The sequence below is a fragment of the Microtus pennsylvanicus genome, chromosome 7 (genome assembly GCF_037038515.1).
Source record: "Microtus pennsylvanicus isolate mMicPen1 chromosome 7, mMicPen1.hap1, whole genome shotgun sequence".
NCBI classification, from domain to species: domain Eukaryota; kingdom Metazoa; phylum Chordata; class Mammalia; order Rodentia; family Cricetidae; genus Microtus; species Microtus pennsylvanicus.
Window position 1 is genome coordinate 30347172 of NC_134585.1, and position 21990 is coordinate 30369161.

Sequence of the window (21990 nt, forward strand, 5' to 3'; positions counted from 1 at the left end):
TAAGCCAATTACTTTCCTATACATCAACTGCAAAATAACAGAGCTGAAATTTAACATAATATTCATAGTAACACTAAAGAAATGAAATAGGCCAGGCACTGGTGGCACATGCCTTTAATCCCAGCACTTGGGAGGCAGAGGCAGGCAGATCTCTGTGAGTTCGAGGCCAGCCTACGCTACAAGAGCTAGTTCCAGGACAGGTTTCAAAGCTAGAGAAACTCTACCTCCAAAAAGAAAAAGGCACAAATCTCACAAAATAGCTCTTTTAAAGATCTATTTGAGGATAATTATAAAATTCTTGTCAAAGAATTAAACAGAAATACTTTGTGTTCATAGAAAAATGCACCATCAGTTCTTCCCAACTTGAATTACAGACTCAACAGAATTCTAGTCGAACCCAGTGGAGTTATCTGTCCATACCATAAACATACTCTAAAATTTATATTCAGGAGCAATGCAGTGACATGGTGAACAAAATACTGAAACAAAAACAAAGTTTCTGGACAATTCTTGATTTCAAGACCATATACCCATTATAGTAACCAAGACCATGTGGTTATTAGCAAAAGAAGTAAGAAAACAGTGAAAAAGCAGGGCCCAGAAACAGATGCACACAATGCAGTGAACTAACGGCAAAAGGAAGAAGCCCCTTCTAAAATAAACGGAATGCTGTGAATGGAAGGGAATCTGTTCGCAAGCCTTCAGTGTTCCACAAACATAAAGTACAAGCGAGTCACAGAGGTAAATGTGAAAATCCAAGCTTGCAGCTTCTAGAAGAAAGCATATACAAATCGGAGCTTGGATTTGGCAGTGACTTTTTAGGTAAAACACCAAAAGAGCAATACACAAAAGGAAAAAGAAAACCAAGTATTTGATTTCACTAAGGAGTCTGCTCTTCAAGATACTGGTAAAGAGAATTAACAGAGAAGCCACAGGCAGGGAAAAGGTATTCCCAGAGACATGCAATGAAAGGCTGCTATCTAAAATATACAGAGACTCCTTATAATCCAAGAGTAGGGGGAAAAGTAACCCGGTTGCAATATGGGCTAAAGATCTACGCAGACACTAAGTACACAGGTCCCCAAGGAAGAGACAGAGAAGGCAGAAAAGCATGAAAATACACACATCACCAGGGGATTCCCCATTTGAACAAGAGACCACTCTACTAACCTATCAAGATGGAAAATCCAAAACACTAACAATCTTGGGCATTAGAGATGAGGTACAGAAGCCCCCTTCCCTAACTGTCAATTGTGAACATGGAGCCACTTTGCAAGACTGTTCAGCAAATCTCCAGACTAACGAAGCTTTTGGCCTATGCTACTATTAGTTGTGTTACTTGGCTTTTTATCAAGTACATGAAATGAAGTAAAAAGCTGCACACAAATACTTATCTAGCAGCTTTCCCTATAACTTCCTACCCAGAAGCACCAAGATGTCATTCAGTAAGTGACTGGATACACAGCGACACATCTGTATGAGGAACATTTAGCAATATAAAAGAGACAGACACCAAACCACAAAAAACATGAAGCAATCTTAACTTGAAAGTGTATTTTCAAAGGAAAGAAGTCAGTCCACGTATTACATGATCCAAACAGTCATGCAAGGTTAGCGCTATATGAATCCAATGATACAGCATGCAAGAATAGTAAAGTAATCAAAAAGTTGATCAGCTGTCACCAGGAACTCAGAACAAAGTACAAATAGTACTAGATGACAGAATAATGGAATATATATGTCGTAATATAGTTGTCAAAACCAAGTTAATACACTTCTGCATTGCTGGTGGGAATGCAAGCTGGTACAGCCTCTTTGGATGTCAGTGTGGTGATTTCTCAGAAAATTAGGAAACAACCTTCCTCAAGATCCAGTAATACCACTTTTGAGTATATATCCAAAGGATGCTCAATCGTGCCACAAGGACATGTGTTCAACTATGTTCATAGCAACTTTGTTTGTCATAGCCAGAACCTGGAAACAACCTAAATGCCCCTTGACTCAAGAATGGATAAGGAAAATGTGGTACATTTACACAATGGAGTACTACACAGCAGAAAAAAATAACATCTTGAATGCTGCAGGAAAATGGATGGAGCTAGAAAACATTATTTTGAGTGAGGTAACCCAGACACAGATAGATAATTATCACATGTACTCACTTATAGGTGGTTTTTAAACATAAAGAAAACCGGTCTACAAATTACAATCCCAGAGACTAGACAACAATGAGGACACTAAGAGAGACATACATGGATAATCTACATGGGAAGTAGAAAAAGACAAGATCTCCTTAGTAAATTAGGAGCATGGACACCTTGGGGGAGGGTTGGAAGGGAGGGGAGAGGCAGGGAGAGGAGCAGAGAAAAATGTAAAGCTCAATAAAAAATCAATAAAATTAAAAAATAAAAAACCAAGTTAACGCACTGCATAGCAATATAAATTACATTTTAATTAATAGTAGCATACTATTAATAACAATAAAAAATAATGGACTACAAATAAAAAATAGGTTAGTAATAAGGACAACTGGGTGCATGTAGTGACTCTGCACACCTTCCCACATCAGGCAAACTCACAATACTCTGTGATTATTTAACCAGTAGTTCAAGAAGGAGCAGAGTTCAGTATTTAAGGCTAGACATAATGACCGATGCTATAGATTCTGCTTTACAAAACACTTACCAGATATTGTCACCAAGACATTCAGGCCCTCAAGAACATCCATCTGCTGGAACCGTCTTCTGTTGATCAGAGGATACACTTTCCCTTGGCCACTTCTGTCCAAGAGCATCAGACCGCTCTCTGTGCCAACTAGCAAATTCACCCCTGTTTCAAGAACACAGAGTGGCTACATTTTAGGCTGTGCTTGTATGGAGCTGTACCGTAAGGAAAGGAAACCATTCTCTACTTGAAAGGACGATAGCTTCCTTAATTCAGAAAGAAATGCTCAGAACAGTGAGGTTAAGGCAAATGATTCTTGCCACACAAGGAATGACAGTGACATTTACTTAAGTACTGAAGAAACCCCATCACCTTATCTGTGCCCACCGTCCTTCTGTCCTGAGTGTACCATGAGCTTACTGGTTCTTAGCTTTTACAGATCTGGCCACATTGAAAAAACCTTCCTCTGATACCATGGCCTCACAACTGGCAAACTTGTGCTTACTCCTAGTCAGGAAGTATCTCTGCTTCTTCCATGGACACTGAAGTTGCTGCCCACATATGTCAGGTAACAGAAACAGTGGCTCCTACTGCCACGCTTTACTTCCGAATTATTCTTCCGCACACTAAAGACTCCTACTGAACCCAGGCTTCCCACCTGACAAAGCTACCTAGCCTGGTCTCCAAGTCAGGTAAAAATCTTCTTGCCCCTTCCTTCTGTCCTCTCGAGGGTCTACCACGCTTGCTGACCATTTTAGAGATGATGGACACAGGCCTTGATTCAGACTGTCCAGATAACTTCCACTTTCTTTCAAGTGTTCATTTTCTTAAAACTCAGGAGTCATGCTGTATCTTTAAAATTTACACCTCCCAAGATGCAGTGTCAAAATCTCTGGTCTGACAATCAGGACCCCACACTTCTCCAGCCAGTAGCCTTCTTCCACTAAAAGCTTCAGTTAATATGGATTCTCCCTCTACATTCACATATTTATCCAAATGTTTGTACTTCTTTGCTCTAAAACCTTTACCTTTGGAAGCATCTTCCAGCGAACTAAACACATCCATTCATGTCAATCCTCTAAGCTGGGTATAAACTCAGCAAGACAAATAACCAAGTCTTTGTGCTCTTACAAAGTCCCTGCTAGGTCAATCATCTTACACACATGAAATGGGCAGTGGGAGAGGTCAAGACAGTTTGTTAAAGGGGAGCAGTCTATAAAACAGCTTAAGAACATTTTAAGAGAGTCTCTACAATTTGGGCATTTTCCCCCAGAATTAAGTCATTATCAGATTTGCATGACTACTAAAGAATTTGTTACTAAGAGTTTTGCTGGAAGTTTATGAAGCTGTAAGGACACATGCTCTATCTAAGTCAATGCTCTGATTCATCCGCTAACGGACTATCCATAGGAACACCACCTATGTAAATAGACTAACACTAGGAATCAAATAACCCTTGCCTTTACCTTGCTTCTTCTCAGGCATTTGATCACAAGAAAGGAACTAAGGTCAAAGTCCTTTTAGATGACCAACACATAGACAAAAGTACAAAAATGAGGTGGGCCTGGAACTTGCTGGGACATTAGAGGAACATGATGTAACACTAAGACTGTTCCCAGGCCTAACTTCTCTGGATAAAATGACATCATTCGCTAAGCATTTATTATCAGTTTCAACATAACCGACATGTTTAACACAATCTCTACACCAACTATGGTGTAACGTATAAACTACATTAAAATCTTTCAGTATGAATAACTGACAGCCTGCTTCCAGAAACAACGGCTACTGACGTCTGCTGAGCAGCAGCAGCTTGCTAGTCACACCTGTGTGCCAGGCTCCTGCTGCATGGAGCCCACAACCCCTCACCTAGTTTTAGTTTACCTAGCCGTGGTTCTCAGCCTTCCTAGTGCTGCCACCCTTTAACACAGCTGCTCAAGCTGCGGTGACCCCAACAGGAAGATTATTGTCGTTGCTACTTCATAACTAATTTTGCTACTGTTATGAATCATTATGTAAATATCTGTTTTCTGATGGTCTTAGGTGATCCCTATGAGAGAGTCCTGACCCACAGGTTGAGAACCATTGATCTAGACAGCTAATAAAGTCCTCATTGTGTGCCATGAGCTTTAAAACAGTCACAACATGGCAGAGTTCCTGACCCCAAGAGAGCAGGTGTGTTTGCTATGAGTATGCATAGCTCTTCAAAAGAGTTTGGGAGATGGCTGGGCAGGAGCTTCAGAGCCAGGCGAAAGAGGGCAGGCGGCGTGGGCGAGGACAGGGGCAGGGAGCGTTTGCAGGATCTAAAGGTAAAAGCTGAGCCCTTGCGTTGGTCTCACTTTTTTTCTCCCAACAACAACAGAAAGGGGCATGCAAGGCTGGGCTGGGAGGGGACGGCTGATTTACTACTGCATGATGTGGTGGCTGTGATTTCAGGGACTAGGACTGTAGGACGTATGTGCTGTGGACCCCTCCAGAAGACGCGATGTCATTTGTAAGTAGAAGTTGTGTACTCTTAAAGCAGAACACAAACCGTGGGCCTAGATGTCAGGGTCAGGACAGGACAGAAAGGCAAGTTTGGGTTTGCGAAGGCAGACCCGAGTGTACAGCAGGCTCCCTGCTACTGCCCTGAGTCCACACATGTAAGACAAGACAGGCAGACAGTCCCTCTGCAGACTGTTTCTAAGAGTGTCATTTGGAAACTGGTCAAAGTCACAGGCAAAAGGTGAACACAAGCACTGACAGACACTTCATCTCCCTGTGCTAAGGACCACCTCCTGCTCATCCTCACCGTGCACCTCCACGGGAGAAAAGGAGACAACATCTACTGCTGGAATGACGGCAGCCACACACGCACTCTGTCCCCCTAACACATACTCAGCTAGACTTAAGGCAGCAACCACAGAAATCATAAGTCCTTCAAAAAGAAAAAAAAAATCTCTGCACTATTAAAACAGCGATTCTCTGAATGACAGACAATCTGTTTGTCACAATAAAACCACACAATTTACAGCAGTGAGACACCTACCCCATAAGGCAGCACACAGTATCTCCGAGTTAAACCTCTTCTTGTATTTACGAATCTCAGGGGTGTCACTCTGTGGTCTAGTGTTGGTGGGGTTCACATTGACCACTGAGCCTTTCCGAGTAGGATCTTGCCTTATGGCTTCTGGTCTCATTCCGTCACAGGAAAATCCCACTGAAACACAGTACATGTGAAACCTTATCTCCTGTACACTCACAACTGCCCAGCCCCCCTCAGCATGCCCCAGATAAACAGCCATATGCTGTACCTGACACTTTCTCAAAGAAAAGGCATTCTGTAAAACATACATGGAAAAGGAAACTGACTGTGAGGCTCACTGCTAAGCAGGCAATGAGAGTGGGATGGACTCCTTAGCAGAGGTCTGTGCCATGAGCAACCATGCCATGCCTAAGCCACTTGGGAAGCTACTCGAGGGACCAGGTCCTGTCTGTCAGCTGCTTTCCTTGTTGCTGCTGTACTTACCCACGGAAGTAACTGTCGTTCCACTAGATGGAGAAATCTGTAGTAACCTGGGGTCTATAAAAGGTGTAAAGGAGGAGGAAGATTTGTGTTTCTGGAGTGTGCTACTAGCGGATTGAGTCTGCAATGTAAATTTCAATTTCATTAATATAAGAGACATTTAAAAAGTGAACATTAATTTCCCAATCCAAGCCACCTCTTCCTGCATCATTCCCCAAAAACCCCAGCAGGCATTTCAACTGCTGTATCTCTTCCCCGAGATGCACACCTAGGGCAGTGATGCTGTAAACTACCAATAAAAGCACCACTTCATAATCAGCTTTAAAAAAAGTAATGGAAATTCTTAAACAGCATCTAAAGTGTCTTAACATCACTTCAGTACCTTCTGGATTTACTTCTCATACCCCCCCCCCCAATGTAACCTACTATCTACTATCTACTGTGGCAGACTATTGGTGTGATCTCCTATGTGGTGTGATCTTCTATCTACTGGAACAGACTACTGGTGTGATCTCTTATGTACTGTGATAGACTACTGGTGTGATCTATGTGGTGTGATCTTCTATCTACTGGAACAGACTACTGGTGTGATCTCTTATGTACTGTGATAGACTACTGGTGTGATCTATCTACAGATTACTGGTGTGATCTCCTACCTATTGTGATAGACTACTGGTGTGATCTCCTATCTACTGTGATAGATTACTGGTGTGATCTCCTATCTACTGTGACAGAATACTGGTGTGATCTCCTATCTACTATGACAGAATACTGGTGTAATCTCCTATCTACTGTGATAGACTACTGGTGTAATCTCCTATCTACTGTGATAGACTACTGGTGTGATCTCCTATATACTGTGGTGACTGCTGGTATGATCTCCTAGGTACTGTGGTAGATTACTGGTATGCTCTACTCTTTACAGTGATAGAAAATATTGTTATAACCTCCTATCCACTATGGTAGGTGATTAGTGTGACCTACTATCTACTGGGACAGACTATGGGCACATACTTCTTTTGTTCATTGTTTATTTTAATTGAGCCTCTTCCAGAATGCCAATGTTGCTAAAAGGTGAATGACCATTAAGCCCATACCACACAACAGGGGCTCATTAGTAAACGTACAAATGACAATAGGCATGACCTTCTGATCTTTTAGGAGCACTGGTGTTAATAATGTAACTTAAAATCAAAAAATTAAACAAACAAAAAGCTCACAAAGAAAGTGAAACAAGTTGTTAAGTGGAAATGCAATGATGATTAAAACCAAAGAGAAAAACTTGCCAGTTTAGTGAGTTAAGGGTTACAGTAAGATGGAGCGTGTGTGAGATATAAACAAGGAGTGCAAGCACAGATCTCAGGGACAGAATACAGCTCAGCAAGCGCCTTTCCTCTACTTGCTTCCTCTGTGGGGCACCTGAGAGTCACCATGTCCTACAGCCCATACCATCCTAAGATTCCCCACCTGCCCAGGTTGCCATCTCACAGACTTCTCTCCCTGCCCTGTCAATCAGTGGCCAAGCCGATTTGCTGAGAAAGCAGCTGCCTGACATTGTCCTCAGGAGACTTTTCTCATACTTTCTAGTGAGGGAACCAAAGTATTGCTGCTGCCTAGCAGTCAATCAGGTGTCTACTTGACAAGATTGGCTGAAACTAAATGTTTAGACCTCTCTCAGCTATTAAACAAATGGACACAGTAAGTCTGCACACTGAAATGAAATCTTGTTTAATTAAGCAGGTGCTCAGGTGGGCTATCACTGCACTTGTGCATGACCTACTTAAAGAACAAAGGCTCACCCACCTAGGACCCAGACTGAGCAGCACAGCTATGCCACAAACACACAGGACTACCTAAACAGAATTTAAATTAAAAGAAAGCTCAGACCTTTGTTCTTGCTTAGCATCATAATTGTCTACATTTTACCCCAAAAGTCCTTGACTCTTCTTAAACCCTGAGTATATGTGGATGTCAAGGAAAAAGATAAAAGGACTGGTTAAAACCAAAGTCATCAACCAACAACCAACCCCTCCCCAAAATAAACAGACGAAACCAGTAACCAAAACACAATCAATGCCTATTTGAAGGAGATTCTCACACAAGACAAGAAGTTTGTGCAAGTAAGGCCAAGTTTATGTAGTCACATTTTCCTGTATTTTATAAACTGGATAAAAAGGATGAAGAGGCAAATTCCACAGATGACTACAAGGATTTCATGCCAAATACGTAATGGATCTGAGAACACAGCAATCATTTTATTTAAAAAAAAATGAACAGAATAAAGCAAGCCATGCAACTATACTTATCTAGAAAAAGTAAACAGTGAACTGGCAAGTTTTGGGGAATCGATCCATCTAGGGTTAGGGATTTGTATGCAGATCTGAACATGTTACTTGGGATTGGGGAGGAGGGCAGATGACAGAAAAGCAGGGGGAGGAAGAGGGAGAGGGTTTCTGGGAAGGGCTTCTTTGCAAACTAGCTCCTCGGCAGTGCTGGTCTAACCCCAGGAAAGCAGCCAGCTGTGGTGTGAGACATACCTCATTAGCAGTGAGCTTGTCCTGGGGTGTCTGTGGGGACATGGTGGGTGTCGGCTGGCTGGAGGATGGGGAGGAAGAGGTGGAGGAAGTGGAGGAGGAATGGCTTTGCTGTAAGAGATCTGGCAAGAGGTGAATGCGACCGGCAAAGCCATTGCTCTCATGATGGCTGGCACGCTTTTGGTCAACTGTACTCTGTAGAAAAAACAGGCACACTGGTCTCGCTCAAGCACTGCTGACATTGCTGACAACCCTACTGATAACTGCTTTGTTCAAGGTGCTGTGTGACTTTTCAAACTGTTAAAATTACCAAGGAAAATCCAATGAAATTAGCCGGAATCGCTCAAACTTCCTTGCCAAATGCCCAATTTGAGCCAATTGAATTCAAAGTACCCAATGCAACCGAATGCAAGTAGCAAGTGTTTCACCTGGTTCATCTGCAGCAATAGCATGGAAGACCACCCCCTTGTTCTCACTGTAAATCTCTCCAAATTACCCCTAGAAAATACCCTGCGGTTTCTTTGAATCCTGGTTTTCTCATGTTCTTCCTACTTTCCATCCAAATACACTGCTGTGGCATAAAACACTCAGGGCAAAATCCCAAAGCCGAGAGTGCCCTGTCCTACGTCAATAAGGACCCTATCACTTGAATGAAATCTAAGTTAAGAATGAACAGTTATAAAACATCACGGTCCAAAGAGACCACATCTTGCATCACAAACCGAGATAATCACTTTGGACCACAGGAGACCTGCTTATCCTTGTGCCCCACTCCTGCAATACTGCAGACACTCAGGGCCAGATGCCCCAGCAGAGCCTCTTGGTGGCCCTCTTACAGGCTCCAGATCTCAGACTCTCTGTGGCTTTTCTACCACTCTAACACAGATTGTGAAACTCAGCATGGTGCTTGGATGAAGGCTGCCACAGGCATGCAGGGGAGCAGCAATGTGGGGTGGAAGACTACTGGCTACCTTGGTGGCATGCAGCACACCTGCCTCCCTAGCCCAGGATACCCTACCCTCAGAGTTGTGTTAACATGAAAACAGATGATGATGTAGAATAGCATGAGTGAGTGAATGAGCAAGTGGGTTAATGACTACAGGAGAAGCTCAGCCTCTGACAACAGAAAGAAGAGACACAGGTACCTGGCGGACGATCAGGGTGCCCTCCTTGGATGGGGTCATGGCTGGCTCACTTTCCACATCATCGTGAACAATCATAGTTTTCACAGATTCTGTTTCCCCATTGCTCAGATTCAGAGATGACCTGTGGTGACAAAATCCCATGTCAAGGATATCAAGCTAAACCTCCTTACCATCTCAAAGCCTAAGGTGAGAGGAGGCTGCAGGCATGAGCTTCCTCTAGGTAGCAGGATTTGGCTCTATCCTTTTGACAGAGAGTTCTCTGCTGTTTACTTTGTTCTTAAGCAAAACCTCAGAAAGTATACTTTTTAACTACACCCAAACTTCCCTTGTACTGCACCCTTAAATTTAAAAAAACACATTCTGAGATATTGTGAGGAGGCACTGACGTGTGTGTGTGTGTGTGTGTGTGTGTGTGTGTGTGTGTGTGTGTGTGTGTGTGTAAGTTTATATTCTACTGAGTTCATGAAAACCACATCAAACTTCTGCAACAGTGCTAGGGCAAAAGGCTGCATCAGAAGGAAAGCGTAGAGGGAAGACTCTCATCTGCTAATACAGCAAGCACTGACGCTGCTCTGGTGTCCTCCGGTCCTGAGGTGGAGTCATCAGGCCCCTCCTGCTCCACGTCCTCCTCCTCCTCATCTGTGGTCCCAGACTCCTCACTGGAGGAGGAGTAGTCTGTCACTTTGTGAGGTGGTCGAACATCTTCCACTGCTCGAAGCTCTTTGGCCAATGCAGTCAAGTCCTAACACACAGGATGGAAAACGGGAGTTAGGCAAAGGGGCCAGGAGGAGAGACAGGTAATAAGCTTTCCAGGCTAACTGCCAGTAAGCAGCCAGGGTTGGTGTCAGAGAGGGCTCTCTGGAGATGTGTGTTTCAAATGAAGGAGTCTGTACAGTTTTTGATAGAAATAGGCAGATGCTGTTGGCAATCACAATTCAAGGATCTGCTTAGGATAAGCTGACAGCATTCTGTTTTCAAATAGGAAGTAATATTTTATGTCTGTTACGTATAGAAACAGGGCCGAGGCTTTGCTATGATGTGTCCTGACTACACGATAGTATTTCTTTTAAAGGGATAACTCAGAACACCAGCCTCGAATCACACAGATCTGAGTTAACATATCTGAGTTTTCTTCCCTCATTTGTACAGAATTCTGAGGCCACAAGAGAATGGGGTGCTTCTAGCACAGCCACCCCCCACTTCCCTACGAGTAACTACCATCTTGCCGAGTCACAGGGGAAAGTCTCTCTGCTACACGCCATGTAACAGGAGAGATGTTTTCCAGGCCCCCCTTCTAGACTCAGCCACGCTCCCTGCAATATGGCCAAGGAGTGTGAACATCAAAGGAAAACTTACTAAACCCTGGCTTCATTTCTCTTTACTGTGCTGAGATATTTTAAGATTCTTATCAATCTGCCAAATCTAATTTTCCAGAGTGATGATTACTTACCCCTCCCATTTACATGCCAATTCCAAATTCACTGAGAATTTTACTTAAAAGCAATGACATTTAAAAAAAAAAACAAACAACTATATAGCTATTTTTCCTTTCTATTTAAAGAGCAGTTCTGGTTTAGCTTTCTTCTTTTATGCAGTTAAGAGTATGTTTTTTAATTCACCCTTGAGCCTCTGAAACAACGGGGAGCAAGTCTGAGCCCTCATATCCTGCTAATTATCTGTGCCACTGCAGCAGTTCTCAAACAGACGCTCAAGGGACTGAAGTCTGACCACAGTGAATACCCAGAGCATGTCCTAGTGCTAAGATATCTGATTACCAATGAAATACAGTTTGTGACGTCTAGAAAACAATAAGGCAAGTCGAGAGCAGAGTTCAAATTTAAGCCAAGTTAAAAGGTAGAGAGAGCGCTGCTGAAGGTAGACGAGCCAGAGTTAGGGCTTACCACTTCACCCTTCAGGACACGGCAATTCATGGAGGTGGCGGGGGAGGCCATCGTTGATGGGGGATGCAGAGAAAAGGGGAGCAGACAGCAGAAAAAAAAAAGGAGGGGGAAGAAGTCAAGAAATCAGTCCAAGCAGGAAATTCAAACTTCAGTAGGTTTAAATCTACAACCACCCACAGTCACATAACTAGTTATTATTCAAGGAGAGAAGGGGAGTGTGAGGGGCAGTCACAGCCATCATTCCAGAGACCAAAGGCAGCAGCACTCAAGCAACAGGAGGCTTTGAAAAGCTGACTTACAACAGTTCATTTTGAAAGTCAGTACTGTAAATGCCAAACTCATTTAGCATAAGGTTTAATGCCCACCTGTGATTTGTGTGTGTGTGTGTGTGTGTGTGTGTCTGCGCACGTGTGCAGGGGGAATCTTAGCTTTTACTTAGTATTACTATAAAGTATGTGTTCCCTTTAAAAATGCCTTTCAAATAAAACTACATTTTGTTCTGTACTTTTCTGTAAAGAGGACTGGACAGAAAATATAAGGCTAAAGTAAAAAAAAATCTGCCCCACTAGGGATTTCAGGTGTGAGATACCTAAGAGAGAACCCACAAATGCATCCTGGCATAGGACATTCCTTCGACCTCCGCACACAGGGAAAGGACCACACACAAATCAAACCACCACAGGCTTCTCAATCAGTTTGCTTCCTTCTTTTTGCTAGAGACTGAACTAGAACCTCTGAAGTACAGCCCCACACCCTAGCCCTTCAGTCATATTTTTACTACAGAGATTTCACTCAAGCTTGGGACAGAACCGATTGATTTTACACAGTCCTTACAGCAGGCTTGAGAGGTCGAAATACTTCTTTCTTTTCCTCAGGTTTTTTGGCTACATTTTCAAGGCGCTGAGATGGAGAGCCTTCAGACTTGGATGATGCTGTTCAGTTCAAGAGACAAAAAAGTAGAAACACAGATATATGCAAATCATACACTCTTCCTGCCCCACCCCCATCCACCCAGCTTCCCATTTCTCCCTGTTGACTTCTCTCCACAGAGTCTGAACTTCAGGCAAAAAATGGGATCTAGGGACACTCTGCACTCTTTCTGATATCTTACTGAAAGCCCTGCATCAGTTTCATGGGTGCTCCCAAGGACTATGAAGAAAACAGTAACTACTGTTGTCAATAATACATACTAACGATAGCACAAGTCTCAGAATCCAAACAGGAAGAAATGTCAAACCCCAGCTTAGGCATTTTAATTCACTTTAGGCACATTATCTGATTGCACTCAACTCTAAAGTGTTTATGGTGCTAGATATGTGTGAAGTTTTGACAATATAGCTCTCTGAGTAAAATTATTATGACTACTTATGATTACTTATTATTTATGATTACTTATATCCTCAGCAATCTATGTCAAAGCATCATTTGTGAAACGCAGCTGTATGCAAGTCCAGGTCTCTTTTACACAAGGAGGTCTTTCAATCACTAATTACAGCCACGGGTGTTCCCAAAGAAAGTGTGTAGGAGAGATAGCCTACATCTCACTCTGAAGCGTTCACCAGAGCCGCTCTGAGACCCAGGATGGGAGCCAGGCTGGGATCCTGAGTTGCTGGACCCCGAGGAGCTGCCACTGCCTGGCCTGGGGACCAGCTTCTCCACTCTCTCCCATAGGAGCCGGGGCTCAATACTGCTGTTGGAAAAGAAGAGAGAACGGTGTCATTCCACTATGTTATGGCATAAATGTGTACATGATGTGGAATGTGTGGAGGAGAGAGAAGCCTATGAACAGCATTTAACACAGTGCACTGCATACACACGGTGGTGCAGACCTTGTGGACTTGCCACACACCAAAAGACACCTCCTCCTGAAGCAAACGACATCCATGTTATGGATGCACACAGTCTAGAGCTACAAGCAGCATTTCTGTCCTAATCAGAGCCAATTCTTGATGGGAAATAAACATCACTGAGATAATTACCCATTATATCTAGGTTGCCCTCGTTCACCCATTACAGTTCTCACACCCTGAATGTCCACAATTCATTCTTTTGTCTGAGATGTGTGGGGGAAGCAAAACTGGGAAGGCTTTCTGGCTATGGTCAGACCCACAGCACACATCTGCTGGGGAGAATTCGTGTTCTGGTCACTGGCATTAAAGGGCTGCCTGCAGATTCTGAGTTACCATCCATCTAGCCACCTGTAACTATACCACGGTTGCCAATACGAAAGGCTCAGTGATGACCAAACTGCCAAAGACTTAGCAAGGATAATCTCTAGGGCAATGCTGACAAACAGAAATTTCCAGTAAGCTGAACATGTAACACACGCCACATCTGATCACTGTACTAGCAGTACACGTGACACCAGCACCTGAAACACGGCTAATGCCCCACCAAGGAGGTGAAGTGTTAATTTTATTTCATTTAAAGTCAGTTAAATTCCCACTTAGCCTTGTGTGGCCAACACTACAGCATCACGCAGAGCTGCCCCAACCCCAGTGTGATGCCATTTGACAAGCTCACTAGCCTGCTGCAGGCTGCTACAACACTGACTTTGCTGTGACTTTTACATCAGTCTACACCTTCACAGTTTAGTCTTTTAGGCTAAAAACTTCCTCAAACTTCAAGTTTCTCAGAACCTGTTCCCAAGCCTCCATTCTCTGCTTTACAGAGAAAAGCTGTTTTCATTTCAACTACAATACATACCAAATCTTTTTACTACAGATCAATTTGTTGTTCATACTAATGAGGTAGGGGTGTGTGTACACAAAGCTGCTCATGTCTTTTGTCTAGAACTTCAGTTCTGGGAAGAGCACACTTATGAAAATAGACAACAGATGACTCTGAGAACAAGCACACAGGACATCGGCTCCTGTCAATCTTCTTTTACCTGGTGGAGTTTCTCTGTCCTGCTTGGCTATTTTGCTGTCCACTGCCCTGCAGTGGGGAATCCCGGCGGGATAAGACAGGGGAACGAGATGTTGTTCTCACAGGAACCTTTAGATAGGAAAACATAGCAGTTAAAACTAAAGACATGAGCTGAGCAACAAAGCTCATCTTCAAAGCTCTTCAAAACACATTCCAACACAGTCCTCCTTATGCTGGCACCCTATCACTAGGCTCCTCCCTCTCCCAGTCCTGCCCTTGTCCTGCACTGAACAAACCGGCCTGGGCAATCTCTACACTCTGCAACATGATGTGATGTGTGGACTGAAGCTGGTGGCAGGAACGCACAACAGCACTTCGCTGAGATAATGTAAGAATCAAGAGATAAGCTCAAAGGAATCAAACAATGGTTTACAAATAGATTAGCAAGAAGCAAAGACTGGCAAAAGCAAGAAATTATTAAGAGGAAGCAAATTCCATGTGAAGGAAAAAATACACTAAAATATGCCTTTTAATTTCATTTTGTTACTAATTACAAAATAACTTTACAATAAAAAAATCATTTTGTTAATTTTTTCCTCATAAGACTTTTTCTGAAATTTTTGATGTTATGCATAATAATGAAAAGCTTCTGCTTAAACTTACAATTCTATTTACTTTAGAAGCATGCTGTTTACAATTTTTCTTTAAAAATTTTTTAAGATTTATTTATTGTGTATACAGTTTTCTGTCTACATGTATGCCCGCATATCAGAAGAGGGCACCAGATCTCATTAAAGATGGTTGTGAGCCACCATGGAGTTGTTGGAAGTTGAACTCAGGACCTCTGGGAGAGCAACCACTACTCTTAACATGAGACATCTCTCTAGTCCCCTTTTAAATCTTTTTATTAAATTACGTTTTAAACCAGTTAACAATTACGTTTTAAACCAGTTAACAATAGACCATTGGCTAAATGTAACTGACTAAACATGGAATGTTTTTCTCTCTATAAAAAGTTACTTTGAAATTTCATTGCCCCTTTAAATCTGGTGAACTCACCATACCCATAATCAAAGTAAATAATAACTCTTAAAAGAAAAAAGAAACACACATCTGTCTTTCTGCTCCTTACCCTTGGAGGCACCTCGTCACTGTCTGATCTAGACCAAGCCTTTTGGGTGGGGTCAGGTAGCTCTGACTTAGAGTCAGAGCTTTGACTGAGCACCTCACTGCGGGAAGGTGGACATGGGTCCTGAGAGCGAAGATGGTGGTGTGCGAATTTGGGAGGAGAAGGGTCACTGAAGGAATGGGATCTCGAGACAGGGGAAACATTGTTCTTGAGAGATGCCAGGTGGGACCACTGTACCTTACGAGAAAACAAAACACAAAACATTCAATGCGTTCTGCATACAACTAGCTTTTCTGGTCAACACTAAATCCAACAGGAGCTAGTAGAAGTGAAATGGGAATCAGAGCAGCGCAGGGTCAGGCATGGAGCAGCAAACCGGTTAAATTCTGATGAAGGAGAGAAAGGGCAAATGCGCACTCACAGGGAGACCAGCACCAGACACATGCTGCAGACTTGGACCCCGAGAGGGGAGAGTGCGCTGCATGCACCTCCAGGGCAGGGCAGAGAGGTGGACACCACAGGACAGAGGCACTGCTACACTGCACACTCTCCCCACCATCCTCCCAAGACCCGGAGTCTGAGAATCTGACCAAGAATCAACAGGACAGTTGTGAGCAACCAAAGTTCTTCACATTCAGAAAGACCCTAACAGTAGAACACAAACAACTGACTTTCCAAATATACCAATAGCTTTTTCTTATTTCCTCCTAATCTTTGAGACTTTATATTAATTATGAAAAAAGTGGAATTAAAATTTCTTTAGCAAAAAATCCAATGACAAGTCACCCCAGGCTGACCAGTGTCGAAGTGTGCCTTCCAATTAAGAACTCAAGAAGGTGACTTTGCCAAGTTAATTTATTCAGTTGCTTTAAAAACATTCTCTCAAAAATCTATGAAATATTTTCATTAAATGTTGTCTTATTATTGTAGAATAACTGCCCAACATTACGATTCTCATAATTCTTGCTACATACTTACTGATCAGTGTGTTTAGTGCAAACTGAAATCACAAAGTCCTTAACCCACTTGACTTCTGCCGATATAACTTGTGGCCAAATCCCCGTGCACAATCTCCATAGCTCACAAGTGGATCATATAATCCTAGTTTTGTTACAATTTCATACTACTAAAATATTTTAAACGTTCACTGGGAAAGATACAAACAAATGTGTCACCAAGCAGTAGTAAGTGGGGCTCAACGTTAGGTGCCACTGAGAAGGTTCCCTCCAAGAACACTCTACAGTGCTTGCTTAGGCCAAGAGCACTCTCAGCAAAGGAGGAGGAAAAGGGAGACTATTTCTAAATACTGTATTAATCACTCATGAAATAAAAATGAGGTCACGTAACTCAGGAGCTCTTGAATTCTACTGCTCTTGAAGACTCAGAAGTCTGACCCTTGTGCTGGGTTTAACTTTCAAGACAAATGCTTCTTGTGCATTTACCACGCAGCACACCAGGAAACAAGCTCCAAGTTTAGGAGCGAGTGGCAACCAAACTTTTCTACTTGGGTCTGTTCCTGTTCTCTCACCCTATGCTGTATCTTTTTCTGTCCATCTTTTAATCTCTGGAGTTCTCTGCTGCTGTACCCACATAAACCCTCTCCCTACATACTGTGCCTCAGATCTGCTCCTCTTGACCCCTTGCCATAGCACCCCACTGTCCAATAGGAGGATTTGTTATTGTAAAGCACATTCAAACTCTCAGGTGAATGCATTTGTCAAAGCACAATCATTACTTCTGTCTCAAAACCACGAACTTTTGTCCTAGGAGACATGCAAACTCCAGTGGCAAATGCAGGGAAGTTAGCATCTGTCTGAGGCAGCCTGCAGTACAGAACAGCATGGAAGGAGTATCTAAACACTGTCGTCAGCAAGAGAGCAAGAATTAGGATTTGAGGCCAACAGTCAGCCTAGGATGTCTCTGCCATCTACTTTCCTTCCTAGACAACATGGCAGTTTCTCTTTTGAGTACTCAGACAAGGCAGAATATGGTACGGACTGAAGAAAAGTCATAACCTTTGTCAAGACTTCCTCCAGGAAATCAATATTCAATCTAATGGTCATAACCTGTTTGAATCTTGAAGTGTTTGTGAATCTGGTAAAAACAAAGACTTTCCCAGACATATTCAGCCAAATAAACAGAATTCTGCATGGATCTCAGGCATCTTCAGCCTCCAAGCATCCTCCAGGGAACTGGGGACCACAGGAGTAAAGCACTTACTTTAAAATGTTTGAGAGAAGAGCCTCTGGTTCTTTTCAAACGTGCTTACACAATAAAACAACTTTCTAAAAACCTAGTGAAAAAAAGTATTTGTTTAAGAGGAAGGAGGGACTTCACATCTGAGTTAAAAAGGGCAAAAATGAAATTACTGACTATAGATATACTGTTCCTAATGACTTAAACAATGAAGTGCGACTGCATATCCTTCTTTAGCTGTACCGCCACAGCAGCTCTCTCCTCTCCACGTGACAATGCACTAAGTGTGGCCAGTGAGCCACTATGTGTCTTCAGCACAGCAAAGGCTGCTGCTGCTACCTGTGGCTCCGCTGGTCTCTGCAGGGCAGGGTGCACAGACTCGGAGTTGCCATTGGAAAAAGATTCTGATCGGGAAGGCACCGGCGGCTCCAATCCTCTGCCTGTTTGCTTAGACTGGGCCTCAGGGGAGCTGTGGTTAGTCTTTCTAAATCTATCTTCCACCTGCATCAGAGAATTAGAAGACATAGCGCCATGTTAGTAGGGAAAGGAGAGATGAAGAAGGAAGTCTAAGAGCAGGACATTAAGAGAAATTGTTCTCTTCAGCTATAAGAAAAGAGAGAGAGCAGCTGAGGGGTGGCAAAAAGCAGGGCTAAGATTTGATACAGGATTTTTAAAAACTATGAAAATTAAAATTAAGCAAAGCAGCCTCTAAGATAGCCTCCGTGCCCAGTTTCATTACTCTATCTGTAAGAGAATTTGTTCCCTGACTCTCCGCCCTGTGAAGGAGGATGTAGAGTAAGAGTGCCATCTACAGGCCAGAACTGCTCAGTGCTCCTGGAAGCAACCAAACCCTTTTGTCTAGCCCAGAGGTGGAAGAAGGCTTGGTTGCATCTGAGTTTGAGGCTGTGACCAAATGTACCAACTGACCCAATAAGAAATCAGGCTAAAGGTCCATTGGATCTTCATCCTAGTCTTACACCAGACCACTTCTCTTGTTCACACACTAAAGAATGATGGTGCCAAACATTCTTTTTTGTGTAGTTTTACTTCTAATTCCTCTAATACTTGTTAAATGAGGCATCCACACAGAAAACGGGTGATTTGCTGGTCCCTTCTGAAATTCATGGTACAGCTCTCTCACCAGTCATGAGGGAACGTCTCAGAGCCTTTTCAGGACCAGCATTTAAGCAAAGTGAAAGAAGATACCTCCCGAGCTCTGTCAGCAGGGTCGTAGTGAGGCTTGGGCTCTGGAGCATGATAGCTTGGCTTGCTCCTGTCCTGCTGCGGCTGCTGCGGCTGCTGCTGCGGGTGCGGCCTCCTGTGATCGTGCTGTAGAGACAGGAGATATGCTTGTTCTTGTTGCAACTGCCTCTGGAGCCTCTCTGCCTGCCGGTGCTCCTCCATCTCCCGCCATCGGCACTCCTTGGAGAGGGAGAGGGCAACACTGAATCTGGGGACCACGGCGAGCTCATCTCGTCTCTGAGTCCCTTCTTGATTTTTGTTTGTTTAAACAGCACTTCCCCTCTTGTATAAGAGCAAAACAAATGGTTGGGATTTTAAATAGCATGTTACCTGTGTAAAATCTGACAGCATTTGCTAACTGTAACATCATTGCAGAGTAAAAGAATTTAATTAAACATCAGATTCAGTGGTATATATACACACAAATTCAGCGAAAATTCTACACATGCTCGGTGAGCCTGACACCTTCAGCACTTTCACATTCACTGAATGCCAAGTTCTGTTTAAAACATGACAGGCACGTACTGAACAAAGCAGTTAACTTACTAATGGGAAATAAACAAAGGCCAGTTTACACTGTGCTTGACAGCATGACCACAGAGGACATCTTCATTAGAAACCTGACTTCCACATAAAACCAAAAAGCTCTGGAGTCACCACAGCCGGCCAACTCAGGGGAGGGACAGGCCCTGTGGCTTGGGAATGGGACAGAGGCGGGGCGTTACCAGTAACATGGCCTGCTCCTGGAGCAGCTGCTGCTGCAGGATTTCCAGGTGCCGCTGCTCCTCCTCTAGCTGCCGCCTGATGTACTCCTGTCACACAGAAATTACCCAGCAGTCAATACATCCAGAAGGAAAGCATCAGTCACCTGTGTGGGCAACCAAGAACTACTCCAATAAGCTTCACAGCAAACTCACCGAAGAATGCACACCTAACCTAAAAACAACCTCTAGCTGGGGACTTTTACAAAGGCTTCAAGCTGGCCAGTGAGTGCAGGGAGGCCAGGGCATCCAGTGACACGTGGCCATGTGGGAGCACTACTGTACAATGCTATTACCACACCCAACACAGAACTGTAAAGGAGGTCTTCCTCTTAAGATGACAGACTCCACAGCCACTGAGCTGAATTAGGAGCAAGGGATTCTGATTAGTAAATACCTGCTTACGTGACATCATTTTAAACAGCATGGGTCAGCAACTTTTGAAAACTAAAACTCAAATCTGTTTTAAGACCTAAAACCAAAAAAAACCCCAAACACAAATTGTGCTTTTGCTAATGACTCGAAAGGTACTTGAATGACTATAGTCTGAAGGATATGGTCAGGGATCACAGGCTACGGGCACTTCTCTACAAGTAAACAGGCCCAAGCTCTTGGTGATGAGTCTGCGTGTTTGTGTATTGTGCACAGACGTGTGCACGGGCACGACAGCGGGTGAAAATGACAGATCTGTATCACAATGGGAAAGGCAATCACATATGAAGCATAATACACAAAGGTAATAATGCTACTTTGACCTGCCTAAAGTCTGTAGTTCAAGTTCCACTCTGGGGGAAGAAGTAAGAGGCAGGAATATACTCAAGCTTGAAGCTGTACCTATCTTATTTTAACAAAGCGATCAGGAGATCCTAAACTCAGTTCCATCAAAAACAAGCTGAGTAATTTGCTGCATATGTTCAACCTTCCATTATGTTTCTTCACTAGAGAAATGGAATATGAGCTAGATATGAAATATCTCTCTGGAGCAAAAGCATTTTACAAGAAGTCTTTCCGTCAGGAAAACAAACACTGCCACCCCTGCATTAGTGAAAACTACCCACCCGCCCTAGAAGGGGAGCAAAGAAAGGGCTTGTGGGAAAACTGTTCCATGGAGGTGGGTTCTGTTTCTTTAGATGCCTCCTACTGACCAGCCCCTGTTTCATGGCACATGCCTTGAAGTAAAGAGCCAAAGATATGGGCTGCACAGATGCTTAAGCTAACCAGAAGAGTATTAGACAACACAAAAACAATGTCCTGTAAACACCCTCAGGGCACTGTATCTTATAAAGACTGAGTCCCCAAAGCCAGGTCCCTGGTCCCTGGCTCCCCAGGATCATGCTTAGCAAGGAGAGTCTTTGTGATGGACATTTGGCCTTAGCTGTCTGAAAAGGAGAATCTGAATATCAAATCATATATTTTTTTGTTTTAGCAAAACAGAATTAAATCCTAATTTAAATGAGTATAGTAACTTGATCTTCCATGTTCTTCCTTTAAAATGCAAGAAAACTGGAGGGGAAAAAAAAATCACATGCTATCCAAACCACAAAGATTCTGACATACAATGATCAGAGAAGATGGAACACACACTTGCATGGGAATGCTATGTGTACTACTTTTTAGGAATCGAAAAGGAAAAGCAGAAAACAGAAACAATTTTAAGAAACCCTTAAAGTGCAGAGTACTTGCCAGTTAAGGTTAAGATTTATTTTTATTTTGTATTTATGAGTGTTCTGCCTACATGAATATTTGTAGACCATGTGTATGCATTCCAGGAAGAGGCCACTGGATCCCTGGAACTGGAGTGACGGGGTTCCTAAGGGGCCACGTGGGTGCTAAGAACTGAATTCGGGTCTTCTGGAGGAGCAGCCAGTGCTCTCCCCTGCTGGGCAAGCTCACCAGCCCCTATTCACAATATCTGAACAACTGCAACTTCCACCACAGAATTAAAGGGGAAGCACCACCCTCACAAGCCTCTCACAATCAAACACAGCAACACCCCGGTGACTTCTTGACAAGTGGCATTTTCACAAATTTGTAGCCCTCAGGGA

The 21990-nt window shown here is 43.3% G+C and overlaps 1 protein-coding gene across 49 annotated transcripts in view; it reads right to left on the reverse strand.

The window, feature by feature from the left end:
- Positions 1–21990, reverse strand: part of Map4k4 (mitogen-activated protein kinase kinase kinase kinase 4) — a 137555-nt gene that overhangs the window by 7692 nt on the left and 107873 nt on the right. For 2 of the 49 annotated variants that reach the window (XM_075980343.1, XM_075980312.1), the window contains exons 14-26: positions 19910–19996; positions 19149–19271; positions 18282–18443; positions 15750–15983; positions 14640–14746; positions 13288–13436; positions 12575–12681; positions 10415–10590; positions 9849–9969; positions 8707–8898; positions 6173–6290; positions 5693–5863; positions 2686–2829 (exon numbers count right to left, since the gene is read on the reverse strand). In XM_075980343.1, the coding sequence (XP_075836458.1) occupies positions 2686–2829; positions 5693–5863; positions 6173–6290; positions 8707–8898; positions 9849–9969; positions 10415–10590; positions 12575–12681; positions 13288–13436; positions 14640–14746; positions 15750–15983; positions 18282–18443; positions 19149–19271; positions 19910–19996 (1891 nt within the window). Of the gene's footprint in view, positions 1–2685; positions 2830–5692; positions 5864–6172; positions 6291–8706; positions 8899–9848; positions 9970–10414; positions 10591–12574; positions 12682–13287; positions 13440–14639; positions 14747–15749; positions 15984–18281; positions 18444–19148; positions 19365–19909; positions 19997–21990 lie in introns of all 49 variants that reach the window. The other 47 variants (XM_075980347.1, XM_075980305.1, XM_075980310.1 and 44 more) reach the window with 37 other exon arrangements.